This window comes from Strix aluco, chromosome 2, assembly GCF_031877795.1.
Source record: "Strix aluco isolate bStrAlu1 chromosome 2, bStrAlu1.hap1, whole genome shotgun sequence".
NCBI lineage: Eukaryota > Metazoa > Chordata > Aves > Strigiformes > Strigidae > Strix > Strix aluco.
This window is the reverse complement of record NC_133932.1, coordinates 63,824,330-63,842,862: the sequence shown is the minus strand read 5'-3', so window position 1 is coordinate 63,842,862 and position 18,533 is coordinate 63,824,330. Positions and strand designations below refer to the sequence as shown.

Genomic DNA, 18,533 nt, shown 5'->3' with positions numbered 1-18,533 from the left:
ACAGTATCAGTCACTGAGCTCAGGCATCAGCAGGATGGCCTACAAATAAATTAAGGAAAGAAAATGTTCAGGGGAACCTTTTGTTCAATCAGGAAGTGGATAGATTCAATAGAGGCCATTGAATCTAGCAAAATTTTGGATGAAAATCAAGAAACAAGGCTGCTTGTTTTATCATAAACAAATAAACAAACAACCTCCTAATGCAACAGCCACAAAGCTTTGACCATTTTGGCTTTTGTCATTCATTGCTATCTGGAAGGAACTGCCAAAAATGTAATATTCTCAGTTGGCAGGACTTCAGGCTTTGTGAGACTTGATAGGCTCCTGCAGGGAAAATCAAGGCAATCTGCATTAACAATGCACTGCTCTGTACTGAAAGACCCTTTCAGAACACAGGGAACAAAAAGAAAGCCTTCGGCTCTTAACATTGTAATCTGCTGCTTTTTGACATGAGACTGTTTAAAGAATTACCCTGTACAATCACTGTGAGAGAGAACCTAAAAATCTCGTTTAGGAGGACAGGCTAACATAAGACAATTGCACTTTTCTTCAAGAAAAATCTTACAAGGGAAAAGATGTACAGCTGGCAACTGAAAAGAGACCATGTCATCTTTAGAGCTTTAGATTTAGTTTTAGATTTAGAGCTGTTCTTGCTTATATCCATCCAAATATTTTATTACATTAGAAATATAGCAGGTGGATTAGAAGCTCCAGATCCTGGGCTGTCCTGGTGTCCACCTCATCTTTTGTTTAAAAATCTGAATTATTACAGGGTTATGTAGAAATCCATTCAAGGATGGAGTAGATATATAACCACAAAGTAAGAATATCAGTTATTGCTGAAGTTCATTACTGCAATGTTGAGAGGGTAGAAGGACAAGGAACAATATATATACCAAGTTAAACCAAATTATAATCTTACAATCTTGAACTGCTAATTTCATATATTGTTTCAGTCCTAAGAGTTATCTTTTAAGTGTATGTATTTTTCACATCTATGGAACTGTATCAGAAATGTTTTTATAATACTAGCCTTGATTAAAACCACTTAAAATTAATAATTCATGAACAGTATCATAAAAGTTATAATGAGAATGGGAAGAGATTTCTGAGTGCTCATGGGAACTAATTATGTTTGCCATTTCTGATGGAGACATGTATGTTATCTTGCAAGAGTATAGGTCACTGGCTGGCATTTAGATGACAGCATTATTCATTGGTCCCATTGATTTAATCAAAAATCTGTGTTTAATGATTATTTTAAAGAACAAATGGCATTTTCTGACATTAAAAATCAATGTATAGAAAACTCTTGAAGTGATTATTTCGAAAGAAATTTGTAGACTAAGAGGGAGTATGCTAGAGGAAAAAATAAAGTGTGTGATAGGTTGAGATGGAGCAAAATTGCATATAAGTCTTTACTTAAAGTAAGAAAATAATCATAATAAGGAAATAATGAAACAGATATGAAGACTGCCTGGGGATAGGTAGCTCCAGCTGAAATAAAACAGGTAGAAAAAGGTTGATTCAATGAGAAAAACAAGGAGGAAGTGGTTAGAGGTTTCATAATTGAATTGATCTGAAGGTATTCTCAGAATAAGAGGGATTTGGATTTTGGTTTTTTGGTTGGTTTGGGGTTTTTTTTCTGTATTATGGTTATTTAAATGTGCTCTTTCCAAAATAGCCAAAGCAATTAGTTTATGTCAATCACTAATTATAGTACCTGCCAAAAATAACAGTTTAAATCAAACCAGGTTATGAACTGTACTAAGAAACCTTTAACGAGTGGAACAACTTTCTTCTTTTTTTTAGGGTAATCTTTCTAAAAGTTCTGAAAGTAAAAAGCTACAAGGTTGCAGTATAGTTTGCCAAAATTCGGTTCTGAATACATTTTGACAGATGGCCCATTCATCCCTAAAAACTCTGGGAAATGCTGACCAAATGCAGATATACATAAAAAAAACCCCACAACCTCAAGGCAGTGCTCATAGATGATCTGTCATTTTCAATTTGGTGTGTATCAATATTGCTGTCATTGTCCTAAAAATACATCTAAATATTAATGGAAAAGCAACCTACTTGCATCACAAGTGATCCTTCAGCCTCTTCCAAGCACTTCAGTTTTGATAGTCTCTCCTATTCATTTTCTGACAGTTTAAGGAGGTTGCACCTACCATTAGCATCTCATTAACATTTTATTTATGTACAAAGACCTAAAGTTTGCCGTAACTGATTGGCAGTGCCATAGAAACCTAATTCCAGGGGCTAAATCATGTAGGCACTTGGTGCAACAGACCTTTACGCAAGCAGGGCATAAATATGTTTATTCCCATTATTCCTATTGCAAACCTACTGCACAGCCTGGTACAAATTAGAGATAATGCCCAGCAGAGGTCTAGATGTAGAATAATATTCCTGGTAATTAAGGCTCAAGTTATGTAGTCAAAGAAAGAACACGTTAAGGGAAAACTAATCTCAATACCTATATATTCAAGTTGTTTTCTAAGGTATTATGTCTCACATGGAACATCTCGACATAGTCAGGCTCATCAATAAATGCAACAGTAACTGATCAGTGGTAACTCAGCTTCAGAAGACACTGCTCATTCATCTGCACAGAGGAATAGGGTCTCTGTAAAGAGCAGTAACAGATGAAAAAAAAAAAAAAAAAAGGAAAGGAGGCAAAAGGATAGGCACAATGTTTTGGTTCTTCCCCAGGATTTTTTCAAAAGCACTTTTTATTGGAAAAAATATACACAGTAAACTTTACTCCTTGTTGACAGAAACTCCTTGAGCACTTGTTTACACAGTGCCAACCTCTACCCTGGGCTAATCTAATGTCCTTCTTAAATATTGTATACGTTGCAAATCACTGAACTGTCAAAAGCTAATGTTCAGTAAGCAGGTGCTGTCAGCACAGATTCAGCCATAACACTTGGTTACTGCACCCTTCACAGAGTGAAATTTAAGACTTGTCTTCTTCCTCAAGCCAACTCTTCCCCTCAGGTTGATGCCTACAAAGTATCATGAATATTGTTTTTCTGAGACCTGTGACCAGCCTGTGTGAATAACGTACTTTATTCTCCAGTCTGTCTGGTGGTTTCTAAAATCAGTAATGTTATTGGGGAGAAATATGAAAAACTTGTTTATGCTTCTTTCCCACAGTACACTGTTGCTCAGGTAGCTCTTAGGCAAAGTACATCTCAAATGGGATGGCTGTTCTGTATGTGGTCAAGTTGCAAAATTGTGTATGCTATTTAAACGACACTCTAACTGTTTATGAATTTCCTGAGTTTCCTTCTCACAGGTCTGAATCATATCTCCCCAGCTAGTTATTGCTAACCTGTTACCATTTTGTGCATGCGCTATTTTCTCCCCATGTTGCATTCAGATTCATGTGTGGAAACAAAGCACAGGGCAAAGAGACTGTTGGCTGTGAAAAAAAAATAAAAATCAGAGGCTTAATTTAAGAGTGCCAGTGAAATTTTTTGGCTGTTCCTCAGATACCCCATTAAACACTTAATTTTTGTGGTCCTAAACCCTTCAGAAAAAGAAATATTCCTACACTTTCTTCTTCAGAAGACTTAATTTGAGTGAAATGTAGAGAATGCAAGTCCCATACTCTTTTCATTAGATGATCAGTACTGACAGATTCTGTTTGTATATGTAAAACTAATGTACATATGAATAAAATCTCAAAAGTGCCTGCTGGTGAATCTGTGGAGTTTGTAGAGTCATGAGGGACTTGCATGCTGCAGATGTCCAGTAGCAGTGGTTCCAAAGTGATCCCACTAAGACTGGAAATCCATCAGTATTAGCAAGGCAATCATATAGCTGCAATGTGCGCTGGTGCCAGAGCATGCTGTGCTTAGAGCCTCCCTCATGCTCATCCAATTACCTTGTAAATATGTGGTATAAGTGACTTAGAAACCTGTACCTCATTGATTTCCAATAGAGTGAAGTGTTTTTGAAAGTGCTACCACTAATATTTAGGCTGCAGTCAGCAGAAGACATCCGCTGGGCTAGAGTTCACACCTAGTTGTTGAATGAAAGCAGGGCATGGTTACAAATCCCAGGCCTGCGAGGCTCAGCAATGAAGGCTGTTCCTGCCAAAAACAAGCAGTGCAACAAGAGGTATGCAGGAATTATGAACTGCAGCCTCCAGCCTTTCTGTACTTATTCCATTCCACTGGTGTAGCTCTTCAAATTTTTAACTTTCTTTCACATGAATGAAACAGACTTGTGCCTTTCCATCAGACATGCATGAAAACTTAATGTTTTACATACATTTGGGAAAAAAAAACCCCAACTTTGAATTGCATGCTCTGCTTTTTGCTTCTATGTGCAGACTTCAGCTTCAGCCACGACAGCAGCACAGTCAATAAATAGTTAAAAAATTAATAGATACCCCCATATTTAGCCATTCCCAAATTTTTCTTCTCTTATAAATAGTTGGTTGAAGTTGCTGAATTTTCAAAGACTTTCTAGTGTTACAGTCAGTTAAAATTCATCTCATGTTCCCTTTTAATTTGCACATATCTGACATACAATCCTCTTCACACAGGCCCATGTAAATAGGCGATTAATGGTGACTCATGCATTGAAGTACAGCAGGCCACTCCACTTCGCCTAAAATGCATACATTTTTAGGTAATTGCCTCAGTATTTGTAGTTGAGAAAAACTGGAACCTGTAAAGTAATAATCAAAGCTATTATCATATGCTCTTCAAAAAGTTAACATGGTTGAAAACTAAGTCCATAATTTGGTCCGACTTCATTCCACAGAACTGGTTTTTTGTTTGGCAAAAACTAATTAACTTCTGGCATCAGTGGATGTCAATAGCTTCCTGCACTATAGTTGCTCCATTCTACAATTAACTATGCATTGTGAATGAAATATCGCCTTTGTGTCACTGAAGCACTTGCTCATCTCTTTCTTCAGAATTTTACAGGAGTCCTTTCTTCTCTCTGCAGTTCTTTGTGGTCACTCTTCCTTTTTTAGAAAATGCAGGGAAGATGTAGAAAGACATGTGGACTCTTGCCCGGGTGTGAAGAGAATGATGAAAAGGTGTTACTGAAATGTACTCAGGGAAAACAGATCAATTTCTTCATTTGCAACAAGGATAACATTGGTAGTTTTTCTAACAGTGTGTAATTTAACAGGACACCCTTAAAAATTCAGTGCACATTATCGTCTTGTAATTTAAATATTTCAAACTACAGAACATCAGATAAAGAGAATTCATCATTAAGAAAAAGCAGTTCTCTAGAGACAGCAAGGACAGCAATATCAAGAGACTTGGGCTAAATCTCTGATTTTATGTCTTTAAAAATATTAAGGTAACACTATTGGCAGGTTAAAACCAAGTGCCAGCTGAACTAAAAGAAGACGATACTTCTGATAAAAACAAGTGAAAGTTTGAGCATGGAGTTCAGAAACAAAAAATGTTACTTATAAATTGAGATGAACAGATGAAAAGTAGTTGGATTTGGATGAGATTTAGGCTGCCTTTTTCATTCATCACAAAGGAACTGGGAAGTACTGAACAGACCAACTAGATAATCCAGGAGGTCAGTACACTAAAGAAAAAGGGCTAGTAGGAACAGGAATAAAGGGAGCATTTATTTAGCACAAAATTAATTTATTACCAGCACATTGCAACAAAGGCTCAAGGGGATGTGAAGTAAAAAACATTACATGAATACCAGAGGTACAAGCTAGGGAAATTAAAAAAAGGAATAGTTATGCCTTGTTTATTAATATCTATTTGGAACAGTGATATCAATAAAATTTGAAGAGGCAAAATAGTAATTGTTGGGAATGTACAACAGATTGATAATAATCCAGTTAGAAAGGCTTGAGTAAGCAAAGAAGGAGCTAAAATAACACTCAATCAGAAGTGACATTACCTTTTTCCAGCTGTCAAATGTCTTGGAAGTAAATAAGTGTGAATGCATATGGATCAATATTTTGCTTTATTCTACAGGTAAAACAGCAAATAGAGTGCAAGCTTACATCTGTTACAGACTACCAAATAGTTCTGTAGAAAAACAAAACACATCTACCTATAATGTGAAGTGAGAAATTGCTGCACCAACAGCTTTAATCTGAAAGACTATGCTAGAAAACTCCTGCAAACACTAGTATTCCTTGGAATTTTGTGACCTTACCTTTTACAATTTCTTAACTAAAAAAGCATTGTATCCAGCATGCAGGAATTTGGTGTGAGAGAGAATAAATTAGAGTGTAAAAGATAAATTAACTGTTCCAGGTTTTTTTAATGCAAGTAATCACTTACTGATTTTATGTGTGAAAAAAAGAGAACACAATTTAAGAAAGATGTGAAGATTCTTGAATGCATCCAGAGGAGAGCAACAAAGCTGGTGAAAGGGCTGGAAGGAATGTCCTATGAAGAGCAGCTAAAGACTTTTGGCTTGTCTAGTTTGGAGAAAAGGAGTCTGAGGGGCGACCTCATTGCTCTCTACAGCTCCCTGAGGAGGGGAAGTGGAGAGGGAGGTGCTGGTCTCTTCTCCCTGAGATCCAGTGACAGGATGTGTGGGAATAGTTCAAACCTGTGCCAGGGAAGGTTCAGACTGGACATTAGAAAACATTTATTTACTGAAAAAGTGGTCAAACACTGGAATGGGCTTCCTAGAGACGTGATCGATGCCCCAAGTCTGTCAGTGTTTAAGAGGCATTTGGACAATGCCATTAATAATTTGCTTTAACTTTCGGTCAGTCCTGAAGTGGTCAGGCAGTTGGACTAGATGATCGTTGTAGGTCCCTTCCACCTGGAACTATTCTATTCTATTCTATTCTATTCTATTCTATTCTATTCTATTCTATTCTATTCTATTCTATTCTATTCTATTCTATTCTATTCTATTCTATTCTATTCTATTCTATTCCCAGTCACTTCCCCAGCACAACCTCTTCATTAATTCCTTCTTTACTTAACATACCATCTTATAACTTGCTAATAGTTTAAGAGCAGACCAGGGTTCACTACTGCTCGTTTGTAACAAGTCCTCAAAGAAAGCTTGGTGGTAAATAAAACACTTTTTTTTTCTTCCCCCAGTTTCAAAAAACTATACATAAAATGACCAAAGTAATTACAGGCTTTTCATCCTGGCATGGGTCTCGAGCAAAGTTATGGAACAGTTGATCCTGGAATAGATTAATACAAATGTAGAGGATAATATAATTAACACCAATAAACACTAATTCATAGAAACTAAGTCCTGTCGAACTAGCTCAATATCATCTTCCAAGCTCATATATTTCTAATGATATAATGTATATTTGCAAGACATCTCACTTGATGCAGTATGACATTTTGATTAAGAAGCTACAGTGATAAGAAAATCATTGTGGCATGTGGTTCAATATGCCACAGTGGCACACATTAAATTATTAAATTTTGACTACCTGATAAGATTCACAACATAGCTACAAAAAACATTATTCATCAGGACCTTCTGTTGAGATGCTATGTCTTCTGGCTTGATGCTATTTAATACTTTTTGTTAATGATGGAGAAGCAATCATAACATTAAGACTCATTTATAGGTGACACAAAGGCTGAGGGGTGGTCATTAATAGATACAAGTCAGGGTAGAAAGCAGTTCAGATAACTTCGTAGCCTGGATTCAAGCACCAAAAGGCATTTCTGTACATCAGAACATGTATTCGGGATTGAAGCATTTATTTAGGATTAAAGTCTATGGATATTGCTTTCCCAGAATTGGACACATGCCATTCTGGGTGCTGCAGGTCTAAAAGCTATGGAATATTTCTTGTCAATTGATAGTTTTTTTAAAACATGCTCCTTGTTTGAAGGTATGGCCAAAATACCAATAATAGATTTTGGATATGTATTCAGAGAAAGATTATTCCCTAGAAGAAGGGCATTTCTATTACCTCTATATGTTAAGCTATTGCAGCTCCTCTGGAAATAAGACTTAATTCTGCTGAAGAATTAATAACTTCAAGAGTTATTTTGAAAATTGTGGAGTGCATGAAAGAGCCAGAAGATTTATTAGAGATTGGAAATAATTCCTTATGTTAAGAGATCACGAGTGTTTATCTTGAAATATAAAGGGTAGTTGATTACCATCTCTAAATACCTTCATGAGAAAAAGAAAACTGGTTAAAAAGGGTTCTTCAGCCTAGCAAAGATGTATTAAGGCTCAAGGTCTGAGTTGATGCTAGATGACTGCAGACTAAGAAAAACCCACCTGTTTTTCACAGTAGTAATAACTAAGCATTGAAAGAACTTCAAGGGTTACAGTGCAACTCTATTGCTGGAAATTTTAAAATGAAGATAAGATGCCTTTCTAAAAGATGTTCTACATTATCCATAACTTTTGGGTTTGCAGCAGTGATTACTTCAGAAAAATCTCATATCATGCAGAAAGTGCTACCAGATAATCACCATAGTCTCTTCCAGAATGCAACATGATCAGCGGTGATAGGCTTCTAACAGTGAGATACAATTTAAAGTTTTCAAAACATTATGAGGGAAATTGAGCCACAGAAGTATGTTAGGAACAGTTGAGGTGGACTAGATGTCAGTAAGGATAGGAAGAAACAGGTTACTCCATTCCATGATTATATAAAAGATGTCACAGTATAGTCACATGGTGAGGCCAAACTCATTAACATTTTAACTGAAGAGAAATAGTATCAGGTCAAGAAAGATACTGGGTTGTTTTGGTTTTGTTGTTTTTTTTTTTTTTTTTTAATGTGTAAAATTAAATTCTGAGGAAGAGAAGGAGAGTATTCTATTTGAAAATGATTATATGAATTTTTTGATAGCTATTTGAAAAAGATTTCAACTGATTTTGAAATTACAAGTTCACCAAATACAGTACTGTGGACTTCATAACAAACTTCAGTACAAAGGGGCCTCCTTCTGCCACGAACAACTCTTGTGTGTAAGAAATTCAGTCCTAGAAACAAACGAGAAGTGATCAGCATTGACAGACGACATAAACCTGGGGGTTCCCAGGCATGATTTAGTGCTTATTAAGAAGAAAGTGAATGCAAGAGTCATTAGTGTGTATCTTCTCAGTCCCCTACAGTATTTGGTATTCTATGGAGCGTGAAGAATGTTCTGTTTGAAAAGCATTGCACAGCTCCCCATCAATAAACCCTCTCAAAAAATGATTCTTACATAAAAGACACTTGTTTTCACTCTGATCCTGCATCTATTTTCACTGACATAGGCAGCTATGGTAATTTATTATTGTTTTTATTTCATCTCCTATTATTCACTTTTATTCTTCAAGCACAAAAGAAAACCTACATATGGTAAATAGCAAAACTTCTTAGGAGTAGTGAGTAATGGATCATACATGATACAACATATTTGTATATTGATTTTTTCTCAGATTGATACATGAATGCAAATGGACATTATGTGGGTAAGTTTTCTACTGTTAAGGTAGAAATCGAACTGGATTGGTAATCGTGGATCGAAGTCTTGCTTATGGTATTACACATTTTTATTCCCATTATGTGACTTGATGAAACTGCACGTTTTGGAGGATTTTCCAATATTACTTGTACCTTACAACAGCCAAATTAAAATTCCATTGTTTTCATTAGCACCCCGTTTGAAAGAACATACGAAATGATACTTCATGCTGGAAAATTAAAATGTCATTATGCCTAAAGATAATAGGCCTGACATCCTGAGAGCAATTCTGATGCTCCTAATACTGCATAGATTAATAAGATGCTATAACTTCACATAGCTTTTGTTGGAGAAGAGTGTTATATACAGTAGCAGGACTGGGAAGAAAGAATAAGTGTATTTGGCAAGGTATCTTGTATAAGTATATAAAGATAAACACATAAGTATACAAGTAAACAAAACTTTCTTGATCATGCTGCCAAACACTAGTTTGTTTGGTTTTTTAACAAAGCCTGTATTTTTAGAATTAATTGTGGAGGTCAATTGTGTTGATGGACATTGATCCATCTCCCAAGTACACTCAAAGCACTCCAGAGACTTAACAGAAGACACGGGCTACAGGCAGTCAAATGATTATAGCTTAATCGAAAGTAACTGTCTTTGAAAGTGCCAGTATGGCACATAATGAATTAGTTAGGGCACAAGAAGTATTGACTAGTAGGTTTCAAATGACTATGGGACACAATGAATTTAAATGTTGAAAAAATGGGTCTTTTATTTATGTAATTTCAGTTCTTCATTAAAAGTTCCAGTATACAACCCATGTATGCCAAGAATTCTGAAAGAAAACCAAACAAAGAAATTAGATCTTTGAACAAATTCATTGGTTTTCTAGATTCAATACTAAAAGCCAAAATCAGAGTGTGAAATAACTTTATATGCTGAAAACATAGTCATTAACTTTTAAAAGCAGACAATATTTCATTTAACAAAACTGTCATTTTACAAAAATCTTTTAAACATGCTGCTTGCATCAAAGAAAATGAAAGTTCACTATTTAAGGAAGAACAAACAGAATAAATGCAAATTTTTTTGATGGTGATGAAAAAAAAGATAGCTTCAAGTAAAAAATATGTTCCTCAATATTGGATTCTTCTTGTTATTACACAAAAAAAACCCCCAACCCAACTTAATGTCTTTCGGTTCTGATAAGTTTGGACAAAGTCTTGGTCTTACTTGACTTTAAAAGACCTGTTGCCTTCATACAGCCTTGGATCTGGTCTTTGCTTTCCACACTCTAATCTGTCAATATTTGATTTTTATTACACATGCTTATGAATATGCATATACTTATAATTGAACATGATTTCTACAAGCACAAACAATGCTCTTGGTGTTAGGTTTCCTTTTTCACTGTATACTGATATAGTAATTTGTCCATGATAATGGGAAACTTAAGCAATGATTTGGCACTCATGGTGTGCATGCATTTCTGGAAAATTTGCTTTTCAAGTGTAAGTGCTGAAAGCCAAATCTGGGCTATACTGTACATGCACATACATGCACACACACAGACAGACACATCCTGATAATGCCAAAGGCAATTATGAACTCAAAACCAGAGATCTTTGGAACACAGAAAGATTTTCTGTTCTTTGTTCAATATCTATTGCATAAGACCCTTGCCTGTGACTGCATGTCTCATAGCTACTATGGCAACACATATGAAAATGACACCTCTAAAGACCTATATAAATTTTTTGTGTGGCGAAACATGCAGCTTATGCAGAAATTATGTATGTAATGAGTGCCTGTTACCACTCCAAGAACACTCAATTTATTTGGGATGAGGTGCAAACATGGTTCTCTGCTGTACACATGCTACCATTCAAGCATGGTATTTTGGCTATCTAGGTATCACCATGAACACACCTAAATGCCAGAGCAGCATAGGGGAATCTAAGACAAGCCCTTGAGTGACAGCATGACCTCGATCATTTGTTCTTCCTTTTGGCTTGGAAGCATTTCTCCTAGAGTGATATGGAGCAAAAGATTGTTACTGGAAATGAAAACTGTTGATGCATGCTGACTGACACATTTTGGAGGAGTCAGAATAAGTCCTCAATAAGTCTTCAGCATTTCTTTATTTTTTATAAAGATGTTGAAGAAGATAAAGGCCTTTTTAATGATATTTTCATGACTCATTCCTTCCACATTTTTCTTCGAGAGAACTGCAAAATCCTGATCTCACCCTTGTCTTTTCTGTTTTAATACTAGCTCATTTTGGTGTCATAACCACCCGTGAGGGCATTCAGCTATTTCTTCTACCATTTTGCTTAGTTTTTGGATCTTGCAAAGTTCAAACCTCCTCCATACCTGGACTGGCTGGAGACCAAGTATCTAGGAAAGTTATGTTAGGATGGGATACCATCCCTATAGACAGACCAGCTGCTGAAGTATTAGTAATAGACAGTGTACTTTAAGGAATCCTGATCCACCTGTTTTCATTTTAGTAATGCTAGTAAAAAGATAGCTTGAACTTCCACTGTGCATGTCTCTGAGGGTTGGGATGATGGCCTGGGATGTGAAAAAGCCTAGTTCACATGACTCTTCTGTCTGATTTTGAAGAAAATTTCTACTCTGAATTATGCAAGGTTGGGCTTTGTACCACAGTCTCTCTTTCTGCTTGATTCTGAGATGAGATATTCTTTCCAGGTTGTGTAAAATCTCTTGAACCTGAACCTTGCACATCCCTAGTTGACAACCAGCACTACCATGATAACATGTGTAACTTCCAAAAAACCTCTCTGGAGAACATTTTGCAAAAACTTCTATACATACTGACTTTGATGAAAATTTGTTTTTTCAATGGTTTTATTTGTCATCTCTCTGACCAATGTATTTAACAACAGGAGTGGTCTGCTGCTTGAGCTAATTGTTTTCAAATATTACAATTCTACCCTGATATCAAAGGGAAGAACTGTAAATGAAGACATTTACGATGCAAGGACACCGTCCTGGATGAATGATAGGCAATGGCCAAACTGGTAGAAAATTTTCAGCTTACTAAGAAAGCAGACAAACCTAGTTCAGGAAAAAAAATGGAGCTTTGAGAAACAAAGATCAGAAAACAGATTGGGGGAAAATGGAGACTGAATGGCAGGATTAAATAGGGTCTTCTCTTGGCTTTCAAGTAAAAATAAAATTTAAAAAAAAGCACTCAATATTAGAAACATAGTTTGCTCACTATTAAGTAAATTTGATTTATTAAGATAATAAGGAAGATGCCTCAGTGTACTCTCTGTTGTCTCACTGATCAGCAAAGAAATACTCACGACACACCATGTTAGTCCTCATTCTAATGACTAGGACTTTTTCCTGTAAGCAGACTCTCATAACAACATGGATAAACTGACACTCCTCATTTTTCTGCAGTTCTAGTGATGGACAATTGTATATGAATGTGAGTGTGGTGGTTTAGTCCCTGTCGGGGTCTGAGACCATGTGGCTGCTGCCCCTCCCCAACAAAGGGAGTGAAATACAAAGCCTCGAGACTGAGATAAGGAGAGGTTTAATACAACAGTGCAACAGCAACACAACAAACAACAACAATAACAATAACAGTAATAACAATGAACAGAGTAAGATATCTACCAATACAGCAGTGAGAACAGAGCAATGGCATAACACACGTGTTAACTGACTCTCTTGCTTCGGCACCAGGACGTGAGGTCAGCATGGTATCTGAATAACCCGGCTAGAGCTCCCCCCCCACTGCTGGGAAACTTAACCCTATCCTGGCTAAACCAGGACAGTGAGTAACCACTCACATGCTGAAATTGATCTGCATATACATTGCAGTCTCATATTTCAGTCTTTGTAAAGTCATCCTCTGTTTAAATTTTTCTAAAATAATTGGGATTGTAGTACTTGTTAACCTCAGAGTGTAATGGGAGGATAAATGAAAATGTGTGATAAGATAGTATAGTATGGTTTGAATAAATGATTTACAGTATATCATTTTATATTTTTAAAGATTTTCTTAAAATAAAATAACCAATTGCATTCTGCTCAAACATTTCACATTTAAGAGGGTTGTTCTTGGTGCAACATAGAAAAAATTCTGGCAGTTCAGTCAACCACACCCATAGTTTTCAAAAGACAAAGGAAATATACTATAGTTTATCACTGTTCATTAAAATCCACAGCAGTTATTCCTTTAAAAATCATTATTGTTCTAAATAGTGTCCTACTTTCAAACTAGAAACTTAAGCTAATAAAAGTCCTATGGGTCACAGACAGCAGTCATCTTGATTTCATCGGAAACATTGCTTCACTATTTCTATTACTCCAGATTTGCTGCCTCAAGGTGCATCTTTTGCTCTCATTATAGAAAACTGGTCAGGCACTATTTTGCCTCAAGGTAATTTTCATTATTTCAGTGAATTGATGGTCTGATGGTTCAGTTAAAAAGTTAGTTTGCCTTCCTGGGAAATTACTTAAGCTGTTAAAAAGTAGCATTCCTCTCTGGGTTTCAAAGTGAAATTTTTTGATATTAACTATTCCAGTGGTCCCTTGCTAGGCAATCACCACGTGATTACTTTTAAACCAAGTACACTGATTTAATGATATGCAGTTTGGATGGAGTTTTTCCTATTTTGCCTGCATTGCGGGGCTTTGTCACACAATCAGCCACAGCTCCTCTTCTAGCAGTGGCAGTAATGGCAGGTGCAGCTCTGAAGGCTGGCAAAGGAGAAAGGAGGCACTCTGCAGAGTTCTTGAAAGCATTTTCTCTTCTTTGGGTTGTTCATGCCTGCAGGATGTACAGAATGAATTATAGGTCAGGTCTTTTAAAAGAGAGTAGAGTTTCTTTGTACAAATTATTTTATGTGTAGAGTGAAATTCAGTACCATGGCTACTTTCCTTTAAGCTGCAGACAAGTGCTTTTAGATAGATAGAGAATAATTGCTCCTGGAAGGAGTAATTTAGACTATAATAATAATAATAATAATGCAGTTTGGAGCAGTGCAACAAGGAAAGTATCCATAGCACTTACATGCTGGCTCTTCTGTATACAAAGAATCAGGAATCTCAACGGAAGTTGACTTGGCTGAGGATAGAAGAACTGAAGTGGTAATTTAGTAGAAAACTGTAATTTACTGTAGCTGTTGAAAAAATGCATTTGCATTCAGTACATGTACAGAAACATGCTTGCCTTTGACAGCAGTCACAACATTGGTGCTTCCAGTTGCGGGCCTGCATTTCAGCAGTGGCAGCTTCCTCCTCCCACGAAGCATTGTCATCAGCATTCATTGTCTCTGAGCAGCATGGAGAACGGGCAAAATCTCCTCTTCCACTTTGCATCATTAATTCCACTGAATGAAATTGTTCTTCCAGTCTCTTGGTATATTATCTGTCAGTGTGTTCCTGTAGAGTACAGCACAGAGGGTACAGTATATAAATCCATATGCACAGCTGCTGGCTGTACAACTGTGTCTGCCTTCTTCATTGTGAGAATTTTTGTATGGATCTCAGACAAGAAAATAGGTTAGTGGCTAAATGAATGCGGCAGCTCACTATCCTAGTTCTGTCCCGTAATGCCAAATACACAAGGCTTCTGAAATGACTGTCCAATTTCTTGGGGTCATATGCTTTTTACTGGCACTGTACTTGTGAAAATGTACATGTTCATCTAACAGAGACATGATGGAAGGACCCACAGGCTTATCAACCTCTTCCAAATATATCTATCTCTAACTGATATACTTAACTCAGAAACTTTTCCTTTTCACTCATTGTTCTAAGTTTCTCTCTCCAGATCCCACCCTCAGATTTTTATTTACCTTTGACTTTGTAGCTTATGGTAGTTTACTCATTTTACAGTGGCCTCCAGAGATTCTTTGGGTGGAAGTTATTCTTACTGAATTAATTTATTTTCTATGTAATATTTAGCTATACTCAAAGTATCCATTGTATTAAATGAGTTTGTTCATATGCTCTCTGTTACTAGAAGTTTAAGCTTTATCTCAGCTAATGAATCCATTATGCCTCTATTTGGTGAGTTGTATGTACATTCCTTGGGAAATTAATCTCTCTCTGCTACCAATTTCTTCAGTCTCCTGATGGTTTGCTGTAACAGGACAGACTTACCTACCTACTGCAAATTATGCCTTCTGCAAATATCATATTCTAGAAAGTCAAGATTTGTGACAAAAAGCAGTACAATTTATTAGGTCAAGTCTGACATAGTCAGAAAAAAATCCATAAAAGTTCTCAGGCACATAAACTCTTCTTCACATCTGAAAAGGAAGCCACATACTTCAAGCAAAGTACAGAAATTGGTCTCGCTTCAGTTTCATTACTCTTAATCACTGTGACTGTCTGAGAGAAAAGGATAGTTAACATCTATGAATCTGAGGGAACTGTTAGTAAGGAGAGAGGTGATAAGGTCAGTAGCCTCTACTGAGTAGAGAGAGAGGGACAGATTATTATCCCCTGTGCAGTCACGAGGGTTAGCAGAAGAGATACTGTGAAAAAAATCATATAAAGTGAGAGAAACTAACCTTCTTACTGAGCTCTTGATTTTATGATTTTTACTATCCAGCAGAATAATAAACTTTATATCCAAACTGACCTTCTGAAGGTGTACAGATACAAGTGACCATAACTGCTTTGAAATGGAGGAATGCTGACAAAAAGAGACCCTTGATTTTTAATGATAAGTCCTTTAAAAACATGCAGTCTGACCTCTCTCGCTGGCATTGAGGCTCTAGTGTCTACAAATGACTTCTTATGTAAAGACATACTCATGTGCACACTACACTTGCCATAAAGACCCCTACTGCCTGATTCATGTCTCAAAAGAAGATAACAGAATTCACTCAAAACTAAAATGAGGACAAGGAAGACATAGCCTGCAGAAAGAGGGATTTTGTATGGCTTGGTTACAGAATCTGGTGAATGATAGTAGCTTCATGTTTGTGGCCACGGAGCAATTCAGAAATATCAAGTCTGGAAATTCAAGATGCCTTTCAAAAATGTACTCATCCAGCATGATTACTGAGAGCCTCTGTCTGTCCAAATAGATCAACATTTCCACAGAGACCTAAAAGTAAAGGAAATTAGAATGGAAACATTTGTTTAAATTCTATTTCATGTGAGCATTACTGCATCGATGCTCTCAAAACACTAAGGAATATTTCATATGCAGTGTTTTTATGAAGCTTAAAAAATTAGCAGATCAGTGAACAACTGTCTGTATCTCACCACAATGTCAATTTATTTTCTCTGCTGTTATTGCAGGTGATTATGTAGTCATGACTATATACTTCGACTTAAGTAGAAGAATGGGATACTTTACTATTCAAACATACATTCCCTGTATATTAACAGTTGTTCTTTCCTGGGTATCCTTTTGGATTAAAAAAGATGCCACACCAGCAAGAACAGCATTAGGTAAGTTGTGAATAATTCCCTTTTCTGCTCTCTTTGTGTAGCTCCTACACTATCATTTGAAAATATCAGCTTTATTTCAAAGTATGCTTTGGGTTGTTGCTACATCTTTCAGACCCAGATCTACCTATCACTGAAGCCTCTGTTTTTCTGCCTTTAACAGGTTAATTAAAAGTACACTACCCTGACCCTTTGGAATGACACTGCTACCTATTTTGCATAATATTCTAGAATTAATGTCTGTCTCCTTTTTCTCACTATGATATTTCAGTGACATTTCTGAAGAATAAATTAATTGCACTTCTGGCTTTCTTCCCTTCTGAAACTCTCCCCCATGGGGCATTATGACTTATATATGCAGAAAACTGTGGGATATAATAATATTGATGTATGCAAAGTGTTTTAGCTTGTGTGCTTGAAGTTAAGCTTCACACTACATTGTATAGACATTTTTCATAAATTGCAGAGATTTATGCTGGTATAGGTTTTCCAGCAGTTCATTTATGTCAGGACCACTGTGTGCATTTTGACATTGTGCTTTAGGATACGCTTAGAAATGTTGACTGTTTCTTATGTCCATAGGAAAATCTGCAGGTTTTGCCAGCATCAAGGGCATAGGGCTCTAAAATAGTGAATTATAGGTGTATGTCAGAACTGAAGGAAAACCAACATTTTAGTCAGATTGTGGTTGCTGGGGCTGCCAATACTAACCAATTCAGAAATCTACCACTGTAGGAAAAAGAGGAGGCTATGTCAAGGTTTACATGTCTATTTTCAAATGTAGAGGTTACCATTCCCAGCTATTCATTGCTTCCTCCTGCTGGAGTTTGTTACCATCTCCAGTTAAACAGCTGGACTCTAAATTATTTCAGTTCGAAAGAGCAAATTATTAAAAACTGACCTGCCTGACTTTTTGGACTGAAATCAGACATGAAGAATTTTTAGGAGCAGCTGAGTCCCTAGGTTTGAGAGGGCGATACTGCTGCAAGGAAAGATTGAAGGACAAGGGCTGTGAACAGGCTGCACCTCCTTGGAGGACATATGAAGGCAGCCCACAGAAGGCAGGGTGTTCTTTAGTGCTATTGTGTGCAAGCACAGTAGAGGAGAGGCCATTTGTACAAACCACCTCTGTTTCCCACTCCCCTAAACAGCTGATCAAGAGTCATCAGTACTCATCTTTTTTCATTCAAGTAACTAAGCGTTTACCAGAAATGGGGTTTACTTACATGTGAATCTATTTCTGTTAGCTGTCTTTCAAACACTATGTACAGGTGCTTTACTTGTTCTCAGGAGGAAGACACCTTGTTTGACTACATAGCCTTTATACAGTTGTTCAGAATGACTTCTCCTGTTTCAGTCTGGCTCTATCCTGCACTAATAAATCTGAGCAACCACCAATATTTAGGGTGCTGTGGTTTCTAGCATAAACCCCTTGAAGGCCCTGAAGGGGAAAAGAAGTGCTAAAGAGACTTAAAGTCCATTCACCCTGAATGAGATTTTAGATGCTAAGTCTCTTGAACCTGTCCAGAAGTCTGATCCCACTTTCTAAGTCCTTCACTGATGCAAAAAACATGCAGTCATCTATTCAGGGTGTGCTAAGCCCGGGGTTACAAACATTTCTCCTCCCAAAATTTCTAATGCTTCAACAGCTTAGTAACTTTC

General features: G+C 36.7%; 1 protein-coding gene across 1 annotated transcript in view; it reads left to right on the top strand.

The window, feature by feature from the left end:
* GABRG3 (gamma-aminobutyric acid type A receptor subunit gamma3) overlaps positions 1 to 18,533 on the top strand; it is a 335,936-nt gene that overhangs the window by 302,625 nt on the left and 14,778 nt on the right. Inside the window, exon 7 of the mRNA XM_074816909.1 lies at positions 16,722 to 16,874. Coding sequence (XP_074673010.1) covers positions 16,722 to 16,874 — 153 coding nt within the window. The remainder of the gene's footprint in view (positions 1 to 16,721; positions 16,875 to 18,533) is intronic.